General features: G+C 42.4%; 1 protein-coding gene across 1 annotated transcript; it reads left to right on the top strand.

The window, feature by feature from the left end:
- The first annotated feature begins 4,378 nt into the window (after positions 1-4,378).
- On the top strand, positions 4,379-5,275 carry LOC134728917 (heterogeneous nuclear ribonucleoprotein C-like 1). The gene has a single exon (XM_063596140.1). The coding sequence runs from the start codon at positions 4,394-4,396 to the stop codon at positions 5,273-5,275; it is 882 nt and encodes a 293-aa protein (XP_063452210.1). The 5' UTR covers positions 4,379-4,393.
- Positions 5,276-12,936: the final 7,661 nt, after the last annotated feature.

Genomic DNA, 12,936 nt, shown 5'->3' with positions numbered 1-12,936 from the left:
AAAATCAAAGTAAATGTATAATAACATATTTTGGAAAATGAAATGTTATATATTAAAAATTTGCATTAAACATAAGATGTAATGGATAAACATTAGCTCCCTTCCTACTGAGATATGAAACAAGGTAAGACCCTCAGCAGCTTAGGATTTAGAGGCACATAGGTATTTTGGTTAGTAGGAAAGATTCCAGATCCAGATTGATTAATTTAGGTTCAAATCTGGCTCGGTGGCCAATGGCTGTATGATCTTATCCAACTTACTTAACCTCTGTGCCCCAGCTAACTCACCCATAAAAAGGAATAATCACAAGATTGACTTCACAGAGTGCTATGAGTTAATCTATTTAAGTACTTCAAGCTGGATTTGACATAGGGCAAGCAATACTTTTATTCTTATTATATTTGAAAGATATATTAGTTAAAAATTTGGTAAGAGACCAAGGTCTATAGTTAAGTTGATTATAAGCCTTCATTCACCCTGTTGTTCTGAAAATCTTAATTACAACAAGGACGGACAAGATGGCTCATGCCCGTAGTACCAGCACTTTGGGAGGCTGAGGTGGGTGGATCACCTGAGGTCAAGAGTTCGAGACCAGCCTGGCCAATATGGTGAAACCCCATCGTAATAAAAATACAAAAAATAGCCAGGCATGGTGGCGGGCGCCTGTAATCCCAGGTAGAGTGGAGGCTGAGGCAAGAGAATCACTCAAACCCAGGAGGTGGAGGTTGCAGTGAATCGAGATCATGTCATTCCATTCCAGCAGCCTGGCAACAGAGTGAGGCTGCATCTCCGAAAAAAAAAAGAAAAGAAAGAAAATTAACTATAGCAGCATGCTCATTCACTCTCCAGTGTCCAGGACTGGACAATTGTCAGGCCGTCTTCTGTAGCACCATACACTATAGCATACATGTGGATTAAAATAAATACACATATGAAATGCCAGTATATATTCTATATACTTTCCATATACTTATATCCTATAAGATCACATCCAAATTCAAGGTTGGTCAAAGAGTAGAGTGGCTATCTATGGAAAGGGGAGTGGAAATGAATCATGGTAATAAAAGGAAATAGATATAGATATCGATATGAATAGATGGACATACACACATCTAGCTGTAAGAAAGAGGAATGTCATGGACCAATCATAACAGTGAGCCAGGTAAAAAGGCTACAATTCTTGTGATTGTCTGTCTGTCTTCAGGATGCGTTGTAGCTTAGAAAGGCTGATGCCACAGTCATAGCAAATAAATGATTATAAAATGTGTTTCCTTTCTGGGGCATCCCTGGAGAAATCTCCAATGGTAGGAAACCTCAGTTTACTAGGCAGGTGATCACACAGGTAAAATTTTACAGATTCAATGGCACTACCATTAATTTCAGTATCCTTGGTATTCTGCAAAGGTATTCAAGAACAAATGGTATCTTGAAACTAAAATTAGCTAAACTAACAAAGAAAACTGGATTATTATTATTAATATTCTTTTGAGACTGAGCCTCTGTTGCTCAGGCTGGAGTACAGTGGTGCTATGTCAGCTCACTGCAAAATCCACCTCCCAGGTTCAAGAGATCCTCCTGCCTCAGCCCCCTGAGTAGCTGGAATTATGGGCGCACCCCATCACACCCAGCTAATTTTTGTATTTTTAGCAGAAACAGGAATTCACCATGTTGGCCAGGTTGGTCTCGAACCCCTGACCTCGTGATCTGCCTGCCTCAGCCTCCTAAAGGGCTGGGATTATAGATGTGAGCCACCACATCCAGCTGAATCTTTTTTCTTTTCTCAAAAGATAGTGTCATAGTATTGGCTTCTATGCACTTAGGACAGTGAGCCCATCATTCAGTACCAATGTGACTCAATACTGCAAGACCTTGATGCAGTATTTGAAAGACTATTTCCAGTAGGTGAAGGAGGCTTTCAGTGATGCTTAGACCTTGATGCCCTAGCGTTTGGAGATTGCATCCTTTAGAAATGACGCCAAGGGAAATCTGCGCATGAGCGGCAATGGATGGGACCGTACCAGATGACTTAAACTTAAAGATATCCGAGGAAAAGCCTTCCCTAGAAGCAGACATCATCACCTGGTAGACAGCTTTTCCAAGACAATGGAACAAGACTCCATTTGATCTTCTTCCATTGACTGAGACTTGGTTTTGTATTAACACAAAATTATCAAACCTATATTCTATGTTGCTAGGTAGTTCCACCACTCAAACCAAACACTTTCTAAGATCTTCTGTTCAAAATGTAGCCACTCGCACTAACCAAAGCAATTGCTGGCTATGGAGTCATTTAGATGAAAGGGAAGGATCATAGCTAATCCTACAACCTGCTTTCATCACAGTTGGGTAGCAATTGAGGATGCTACATTCATGATAAGATTTGTAATTTTGGCATGATTTTATTACAGGACCATCAGGTTCCTATGCCTGCTGCACAGTAGCTGACCAATATTCTGAGACAGCAGGCTTTGCAGCAGAGTTTAATGATCACAGGGTGGCTGAATGATAAGCTGGGAGGAGATCCTCAAATTCATCTCCCCAAGGAGTACTGAGGGTTTCCAGTGGATCCCAGATAGCAAGCGGCTGGAAAGTTGGTGTAGCAGTAAGAGGTATGAAGTCATCAGGATGTTGAAACTGCATTCTTTGGTGAGTTGGTGCCTTGCAGGGCCCTTCAGATCACCTGGCATCAGTAGTTTCACTGACATGCAGAACCTGAAAGAATATGTCAAATGAAAAAGTTAATGCTTCACAATGCTTAAATTGTTGTCTGCAGGGCAGTTAAGGGGAACTGTAATTTAAGATCTACATGATTTTCAGACAGTAGGCTGCCAGCAACCATGAGGAAGCAGTTCAAGCTGACCTCATGATGAATGCTGAATGAGCTGCAAGCTTGCTTTATTTTTGTTTCTCCCCCTCCCTTCTTCACTGATTAAATTCATAAAGTTTATATGTATGGTTTCAATTTCTTTCAGAGAAGCCTTAACCTAAGCCCTGAGACCACTGACACCCTCAGTAGCACCTCTCTTCCACCAGAATGAGCATATAACCTGCTACCTTAGGTGATATAAAACCCACAAGACCATTCCATACATGGAGCTTTTTATTCTTATTTTGTAGGGATGACTTCTCTGTTTTTATAAAGCTATTTTAACTATAAAGCATTTTTAAAATATTGATGTGGCCAAAGATCTCCCAACAACACTACTCTCAGGTTTTATTTTTCTGTCTAATGTCCGGAACAGATCAACCCCTTCCCTGCCTCACACTCAGGGCTATGAAGGTGACATATCAGTAAAATTCCATCAGTTCTTGTGGAGTTCGTGAATGAAGGCATTCTTTTTTGTTGTTGCTGTTGTTGTTGTTGTTGTTGACAGAGTCTCCCTCTGTCACCCAGTCTGGAGGGCTGTGTGCAATCTCGGCTCACTGCAACCTCAGCCTCCTGGGTTCAAGCAATTCTCCCACCTCAGCCTCCCAAGTATCTGGATTACAGGCAGCCGCCATCATGCCCGGCTAATTTTGTATTTTTGTAGAGACAGGGTTTCACCATATTGGCCAAGCTGGTCTTGAACTCCTGACCTCAGGTGATCCGCCTGTCTTGGCCTCCCAAAGTGCTGGGATTACAGGCATGAGCCAACTCAGCTGGCCTTAAATGAATGAATTCTTGACTTCCACTCTATCCCTAATGCTGTCAATTTCTTGATTCATGAAATGAATATGGATATGTGATATGAATGGATATTTGGTTCAATCCATTAATCTGCGGAAAGCCAAAAACCCAATCAGGATTAGCTGGGTGGAACTTCAGAATTGCAATCAGATATTGCTTTTTGATTGGAAGCTAGCAGTGCATACGTGGAAGGGCGTGGGTGGGAGTTGTGATTAGAAAGGTCAATAAAAGCTTCTAAAGACCCACTGGAGAGACCCAAAGTCTTCAAGCCTGGAGTTCCTGCTTGGTTCTTCCTGAGGTCTGAACACCCTGCAAACTGAGTCCAGATCTGGTAAGTCACTAATTTCTGTAAGGACACTCCCATCTGACCTACAGTTAGCCGATGTAGAATGGTGACAGTGCAGCCTACGACGGCACAGAACTATATCCTGTCTTTTTTTCTTTTTTTCATAAGAACGGTTTCAAGCTTTGATCTTTTTTTTTCTAAATGCAGTTTTGTCTTTATTTCAAAAATGTTGATTGTGCTTTTCTTTACGTCATTTCAGAATTCTTGTTGGGAGCCATTTTGTGAAGAGAGGAAGACTGAGCTGTTTTGGCTGCATTTCTGGCCTCGAGCTGCAGTCAACTTCTCCACGTAGAACCCGGCAGTAGGAGACTTAGAATCGAATCTCTTCTCCCTCCCGCCTCCTGTTTTTGGCTTTTGGAGAAACCTTATCATCCAACACAATGGCCAGCAACGTTACCAACAAGATGGATCCTCACTCCATGAACTCCCGTGTGTTCACTGGGAATCTCAACACTCTTGTTGTCAAGAAATCGGATGTGGAGGCGATCTTTTCCAAGTATGGCAAAATTGCGGGCTGCTCTGTTCATAAGGGCTTTGCCTTCGTTCAATATGATAAGGAGAAAAATGCCCGGGCTGCTGTAGCAGGAGAGGATGGCAGAATGATTGCTGACCAGGTTGTAGATATTAACCTGGCTGCAGAGCCAAAAGTGAACCGAGGAAACGCAGGTGTGAAACGATCAGCAGCAGAGATGTACGGCTCCTCTTTTGACTTGGACTATGGCTTTCAACGGCATTATTATGATGGGATGTACAGTTTCCCAGCACGTGTACCTCCTCCTCCTCCCATTGCTCTGGCTGTAGTGCCCTCGAAACGTCAGCGCGTATCAGGAAACACCTCACGAAGGGGCAAAAGTGGCTTCAATTCTAAGAGTGGAAAGCGGGGATCTTCCAAGTCTGGAAAGCTGAAAGGAGATGACCTTCAGGCCATTAAGCAGGAGTTGACCCAGATAAAACAGAAAGTGGATTCTCTCCTGGAAAACCTGGAAAAAATTGAAAAGGAACAGAGCAAACAAGAGGTAGAGGTGAAAAATGCTAAGTCAGAAGAGGAGCAGAGCAGTAGCTCCATGAAGAACAATGAGACTCATGTGAAGATGGAGTCTGAGAGGGGTGCAGAAGACTCTGCTGTGGAGGGGGACCCACTGGATGATGATGATAATGAAGATCAGGGGGACAACCAGCTGGAGTTGATCAACGATGATGAAAAAGAGGCTGAGGAAGGAGAGGATAACAGAGACAGCACCAATGGCCAGGATGACTCTTAAGCACATAGTGGGGTTGAGAAATCTTATGCCATTGTTTCTTTACCTAGGAGCTTGTCTAACATCAAATTTTTCACCAGATCCTCTCCCTTAGTATCTTCAGCACATGCTTACTGTTCTCCCCATCCTTGTCCTTCCCACATTCATTAATTCATATTGCCCTGCGCCTAGTCCCATTTTCACTTCCCTTGACACCCCTAGTAGTTTTCCTAAGTCTTACCCTGTAATTTTTGCTTTTAATTTTGACACCTCTTTATGACTTAACAGTAAAAAGGACGTATGGTTTTTATCAACTGTCTCCAAAATAATTTTTATGCAGGGAATACAGTTCTTTTCTTTCATACATAAGTTCAGTAGTTGCTTCCCTAACTGCAAAGGCAATCTCATTGAGTTGAGTAGCTCCTGAAAGCAGCTTGGAGTTACAAGTATGTGTGTTACACCCCATATTAGTGTGCTGTGTGGGGCAGTTCAACAAAAATCTAACAATGTATTTTTGTGAATGAGAGTTGGCATGTCAAATGCATCCTCAGAAACATAATTGGTGTTATAGTCTTAAAACGTGTTTTCTAAAGTTGATACTGTGGGTTATTTTTGTGAACAGCTTCATGTTTGGGACCTTTTTCCTCAAAATAAACAAGTCCTTATTAAACCAGCAATTTAAAGAAAAAAAATTCTTGGTGGGAGCAGTGACTCATGCCTGTAACTACGACACTTTGGGAGGCCAAGGCGGGAGGATCATTTGAGCCCAGGGGTTCGAGACCAACCTGGGCAACATGGCAAAACCCTATCTTTACAAAACATTTGTTTTGAGGGGTGGGATGGAGTTTCACTCTGTTACCCAGGCTGGAATGGAGTGGCACAATCTCAGCTCACTCCAACATCCACCTCCCAGGCTTAAGCAATTCTCATGCCTCAGCCTCCTGAGTAGCTGGGATTATAGCCACCCGCCACCATGCACAGCTCATTTTTATATTTTTGGTAGAGACGGCGGTTCACCATGTTGGCCAGGCTGGTCTCGAACTCCTAACCTCAAGTGATCCACCTGCCTTGGCCTCCCAAAGGGCTGGGATTACACCAGTGAGCCACCAATGCCCTGCCTCTTTTTTAAAAAATGAGATGGGCATGGTTGAAGAGGAGCAGCCCCTCCACACCTGTGGGTATATCGCATCAGGTGGGACGAGAGACTGAGAAAAGAAATAAGACACAAAGTATGGAGAAAGAACAGTGGGCCCAGGGGACTGGTGCTCAGCATAAAACATGTGAGAAAAGGAATGTGTGTCACAAATAAGTTCAAGGGAAGGTACTCTGCCTGGATGTGCATGTAGGCCAGATGTACGCTTCTCTCCACCCAAGCATCTCAGTGGAGTAGAGAATAACAGAGCAGCATTGCTGCCAACATGTCTCACCCCACACCACAGGGCAGTTTTCCTCCTATCTCAGAATAGAACAAATCTGCAATCGGGTTTTATCCTGAGACATTCCATTCCCAGGGGGAGGCAGGAGACAGAGGCCTTCCTCTTATCTCAGCTGCAAGAGGCCTTACTCTTTTACTAATCCTCCTCAGCACAGACCCTTCACGGGTGTCAGGCTGGGGGATGGTCAGGTCTTTTCCATCCCAAGAGGCCATATCTCAGGCTATCACATGGGGAGAAACCTTGCACAATATCCGGCTTTCCAGGACAGAAGTCCCTGTGGCTTTCCACAGTGCATTGTGCCCCTGGTTTATCGAGAATGGAGAATGGCAACGATTTTACCAAGCATATTGCCTGTAAACATATTGTTAACAAGGCACATCCTGCGCTGCCCTAGATCCCTTATACCTTGATTCCATACAACACGTGTTTTTCTGAGCTCAAGGTTGGGGCAAAGTTACAGATTAGCAGCATCTCAGGGCAAAGCAATTCTTCAGGGTACAGGTCAAAATGGAGTTACTTATGTCTTCCTTTTCTACATAGACACAGTAACAGTCTGATCTATCTTTCTTTTCCCTACACATGGTGGCATGCATCTGTAGTCCCAGCAATTTGGGTGGCTGAGGTGGGAGGATCCCTTGAACCCAGAAGATTGATGCTGCAGTGAGCCATGCTCACACCAGTGCTGTACTCCAGCCTGGGCAGCAGAGTGAGACTCTGTCGAAAAAAAAAAAAGGGGAATATCATACTCTGGGGACTGTGGTGGGGAGGGGGGAGGGGGGAGGGATAGTATTGGGAGATATACCTAATGCTAGATGACGAGTTAGTGGGTGCAGCGCACCAGCATGGCACATGTATACATATGTAACTAACCTGCACAATGTGCACATGTACCCTAAAACTTAAAGTATAATAAAAAAAAAAAGAAAAGAAAAAAAGAAAAATCTTAACCAAGCAGTTAAAAAAAATCCAATTAATTGTAATCAGTAGGCTGATCCCAAATGCCTCAAAGAGGGAGAGAAAGAGTTTAGAAGGCTCTACATGCTAGCATCCCATTCAGACTGTTTAATCCTACCATTGTGGTTTTGTAAGAAAAACAGTCTTAAAGATTTCCAATAATTCCCACAATGGCCATAAATTAACCTGGGTGTCATTTTCCCACCAACTTAAAAAGGCACGTGAGAGGCCGGGCACGGTGGCTCACACCTGTAATCCCAGCACTTTGGGAAGCCGAGGCAGGTGGAACACCTGAGATCAGGAGTTCGAGACCAGCCTGGCCAACATGGAGAAACTCCATTTCTACTAAAACTACAAAAAATAGCAGGGCGTGGTGGTAGGCACCTGTAATCTCAGGTACTTGGGAGGCTGAGGCAGGAGAAACAGTTGAACCCGAGAGGTGGAGGTTGCATTGAGCCAAGATAGCACCTTTGCACTCCAGCCTGGCCACAGAGCAAGACTCCATCTCCAAAAAATACTACTAATAATAATTATAACAGCATGTCCATTCACTCTCCAAAGTGTCCAGGACTGGACAATTAATTGTGAGGCCCTCTTCTCTAGCACCCTACGCTATACCATATATGTGGATTAAAATAAATACACATAAAAATGCAAGTATATATTCTATATACTTTCCATATACTTATATTATATAAGGTCACATGCAAATTCAAGGCTAGGTCAAAGAGTAGAGTGGCTATATATGGAAAGGGGAGTGGAAGTGAATAATGGTAATAAAAGGAAACAGATAGATATAGATATAGATATGAATAAGTAGACATACACATATATAGCTGCAAGAAAGGGGGTTGTCATGGACCAATGATGACAGTGAGCCGTGTAAAAAGGCTAAAATTCTTGTGATTGTGTTTCCATTTTCAGGATGAGTTGTAGCTTACCTTTTTAGAAAGGCTGATGATGCAGTCATAGCAAATAAGTGATTATAAAATGTGTTTCCTTTCTGGGACAATTCTGGAGAAATCTCTAATGGTATGAGAATTCAGTTTACTGGGCAGGTTATCACACAGATAAAATTTTACAGATCCAATGACACTAGCATTAACTTCATTATCCTTGGTATTCTATAAAGGTTGAGTGAACAAATGGTATCTTTAAACGAAAATTAGCTAAACTGACAAAGAAAACTGGATTATTATTATTTATTTTTGAGACAGAGTCTCTGTTGCCCAGGCTGGAGTACAGTGGTGCTACATTGGCTCACTGCAACCTCTGCCTCCCGGGTTCAAGGGGTTCTCCTGCCTCAGTCACCTAAGTAGCTGGGATTACAGGCACACACCACCACACCCAGCTAATTTTTGAATTTTTGGCAGAAGCGGGGTTTCACCATGTTGGCCAGGTTGGTCTCGAACCCCTGACATCGGGATCTGCCTGCCTCGGCCTCCTAAAGTGCTGGGATTATAGGCGTGAGCCACCACACCAGGCCGAATCTTCTTTTCTTTTCTCAAAGATAGTGTCATAGTATTGGGTTCTACGCACTTAAGAGAGTGATCCCATCATTCAGTAACAATATGAATCAATACTGCAAGACCTTGATGCAGAATTTCAAAGACTATTTCCAGTAGGTGAAGGAGACTTTCAGTGATGCTTAGATCTTCCTGCCCTAGCATTTGGAGATTGCATCCTTTGGAAATGACACCAAGGGAAATCTGCGCATGAGCAGCAATGGATGGGACCGTACCAGATGACTGAAACGTAAAGATATCCGAGGAAAAGCCTTCCCTAGAAGCACACATCATCACCTGGTAGACAGCTTTTCCAAGACAATGGAACAAGACTCCATTTGATCTTCTTCCATTGACTGAGACTTGGTTTTGTTTTGTATTAACACAAAATTCTCAAACCTGTATTTTATATTGTTAGGTACTTTCACCACTCAAAGCAAACACTTTCTAAGGTCTCCTGTTCAAAATGTAGCCACTCTCACTAACCAAAGCAATTGCTGGCTATGGAGTCATTTACATGAAAGGGAAGGATCACAAATAATAGTAGAAGCTGCTCTCATACACAGATGGGTAGCAATTGAGGATGCTAACTTCATGATAAGGTTTGTTATCCTTCCTTTGGAAGGTTGGTTAATATTGATAATTAAATGACTTGGTACTGAGAACAAGCTATAGGTGCAATTGGGTGGCCTATGACTATTATTGATTTCATTACTGGTAATTTATCTCTATGCCTAGAAAACATTAGTGTAACTGGGTCTAACCTAGATAGTGTTCCAGACTCCCACTGGAATCAAACTCTTTGGTTTGACACGCATTATGTAGATGGGAATGCTATAGATATTGACATAGACATAGAGTCAGAACATGACCATGTTACCCTCTGCCATATAATCAGAGAACTTACTGAAACTAGGCACTGGTTCATTGGAAACTCCAGAGGCAAATAGAATGCATCTATAGCTCTACTGTATGAAATAATAGTTTTATTTATTGGATGCATCAATACTCAGGACATATTTGGAGAGGAAACTATTCTTTCTTCAATGGAGATGGCATGCAAGGATTACTTTATAAAACACACAGAAATATTTTTTCTTCCTACCCCAATTCCAACCATTACCGTGCAACCTGTTGTCAATAGACGTTAAGGTAGTTGAGGCAGAAATAATTAAATAAAGCTTCATTGGAAGCTAAATGTCAGGATCGACTTGGAAGACACACACTGACAAAATCAGTGTTTTCCAAAGTCTGTTACAAGTTGGAATGCTTTTTATAAGAAAGGTTGAAAGAAGGGAATGGGACTCCTCCTATCAGTTGTTTTTTTTTAAATTTTCTTTTGTTTTATCCTGGCAAGGCTCTAATAGAGTTGAGCTTTTTTGTTTTTGTTTTTTCCATTGGAAGGGACAATACAAAGGTTACAATCGTTGACTTTAGATGACAACATGACAGGCAAAAATATTTTCCTTGCAAGACAACCAGCAAAACTTCACGATCAGAATCAAATCAGTGTCCTTCTCACTGTCACTGGGTGAAGCCTTCATCAGTCTACTTGAAGAGTCTCAGGCACTCATGAAGTCAAGATCAGATTCTTTACTCAGGGACAGGATGTAAGCCAATCATAAGACCTTCCACAGATGATTAATTTGGAAGTCTACCTAATGTGACCTGCAGGTTTTCACTGGCAATATGCAGGTGCAGATATAACAAAGAATAATCCTGACCTTCATATCACCCCTAGCTGATGAGGATTGGGATTCTTTTGTCCCTTTCTCTCCATAAAACCAGGTTACTCATCTTGTGTGGCAACAAAATATATGGTCTACTTAACAGAGAAAGATACTCCACAGGAAAAATAAAAGGATTTTTATTATGAAATGAGCAAAGCCATGGGAATAGATGTGAGATTACTCGGGGAGGTAAAGGAAGACAAAGGTTTTGAAAGGAAAAATGAGGAGAATTACATAAATTTTTTTGAAAGACTCATTCTTGGTCACAAGTATGAAAACCAAGGGAGCCTCAGTGCAATGTTGGAAAGATTCCTCCTCCACCCTCTCAATAACCCCCAACACATTTACCAAGTCTTCGTTCACTCCCAGGATTCCATTAAAACACCCAGCTCAACACTGAGCAGCCTCCACCTTCACTTCCCTTTATAATTTTGACATAAATTTGTTACAGGACCATCAGGTTCCTATGCCTGCTGCACAGTAGCTTACCAATATTCTGAGACAGCAGGGTTTGCAGCAGAAAGTTTAATGATCACAAGGTGGCTGAATGAGAAGCTGGGAGGAGATCCTCAAATTCATCGCCCCAAGGAGTACTGAGGGTTTCCAGTGGATCCTGGATAGCAAGGGGCTGGAAAGTTGGTGTAGTTTGATGGCAATCAGAGGTATGAAGTTATCACGATGTCAAAACGGCATTCTTTGGTTAGTGGATGCCTTGCAGGGCCCTTCAGATCAGCTGGCATCCGTAGTTTCACTGACATGCAGAACCTGAAAGAATATCTCAAATGAAAAAGTGAATGTTTCACAATGCTTAAATTGCTGTCTGCAGCGTAGTTAAGGGGAATTGTAGTCTAAGATCTACACGATTTTGGGACAGTAGGCTGCCAGCAACCATGAGGAAGCAAGTCAGAGGGCAAGCTGACCTTCTGGTGAATGCTGAATGCGCTGCAAGCTTGGTTTGTTTTTGTTCCTCCCCCTCTCTTTTTCACTGATTAAATTTATAAAGTTTAGAGATACGGTTTCAATTTCTTCCAGACAAGCCTTAACCTAAGCCCTGAGACCACTCAAGCCCTCAGTGGCACCTCTCTTCCACCAGCATGAGCAAATAAATTGCTACCTTAGGTGATATAAAACCCACAAGACCATTCGATACATGGAGATTTTTTTTCTGATTTTGTAGGGATGACTCCTCTGTTTTTATAAAGCTGTTTTAACTATAAAACAATTTTATAATTTTAATGTGGCCAAAGATCTCCCAACACTACTTTCAGGTTTTATTTTTCTGTCTAATATCCGGAACAGATCAAACCCTTCCCTGCCTCAAACTCGGGACTATGTAGGTCATATATCAGTAAAATTCCATCAGTGTTTGTGGAGTTCATGAATGAATGAATTCTTTTTTTTTTTTTTTTTTTTTTTTTTTTTTGGACAAAGTCTACCTCTGTCACCCAGAACTGTGTGAAATGGTGCAATCTTGGCTCACTGCAACCATTGCCTCCTGGATTCAAGCGATTCTCCCACCTCAGCCTCCTGAGTAGCTGGATTACAGGCACCTGCCATCATGCCAGGCTAATTTTTGTGTTTTTGTAGAGATGGGGTTTCACCATGTTGGCGTTGCAGGTCTTGATCGCCTGACCTCAGGTGATCCAGCCAACTTGGACTCTCAAAGTGCAGGGATTACAGGTGTGAGCCACCTCACCCGGCCTTTAATGAGTGAATTCTTGATTTCCACCCTATTCCTAACACTGTCAATTTCTTGATTCATGAACTTAATATGGATAGCTGATATGAATGGATATCTGATTCAATCCAGTAATCTGGGGACAGCCAAAAACCCAATCAAGATTAACTGGGTGGAGCTTCAGAAATGCAATCTGATAGCACTTTTTGACTGGAAGCAAGCACTGGATACATGGAGGGGTGTGGGTGGGAGTTGTGATTAGAAAGATCAATAAAAGTTTCTGAAGACCCAAAGGAGAGACCCGAAGTCTTCAAGTCTGGAGTTCCTGCTTGGTTCTTCCTGAGATCTAAGCATGCTGCAAACGCAGTCCAGATCTAGTAAG

This window comes from Pan paniscus, chromosome 1 (genome assembly GCF_029289425.2).
Source record: "Pan paniscus chromosome 1, NHGRI_mPanPan1-v2.0_pri, whole genome shotgun sequence".
NCBI lineage: Eukaryota > Metazoa > Chordata > Mammalia > Primates > Hominidae > Pan > Pan paniscus.
The sequence above is the reverse complement of the archived record's forward strand: the minus strand, read 5'-3'. Positions and strand labels throughout refer to the sequence as shown.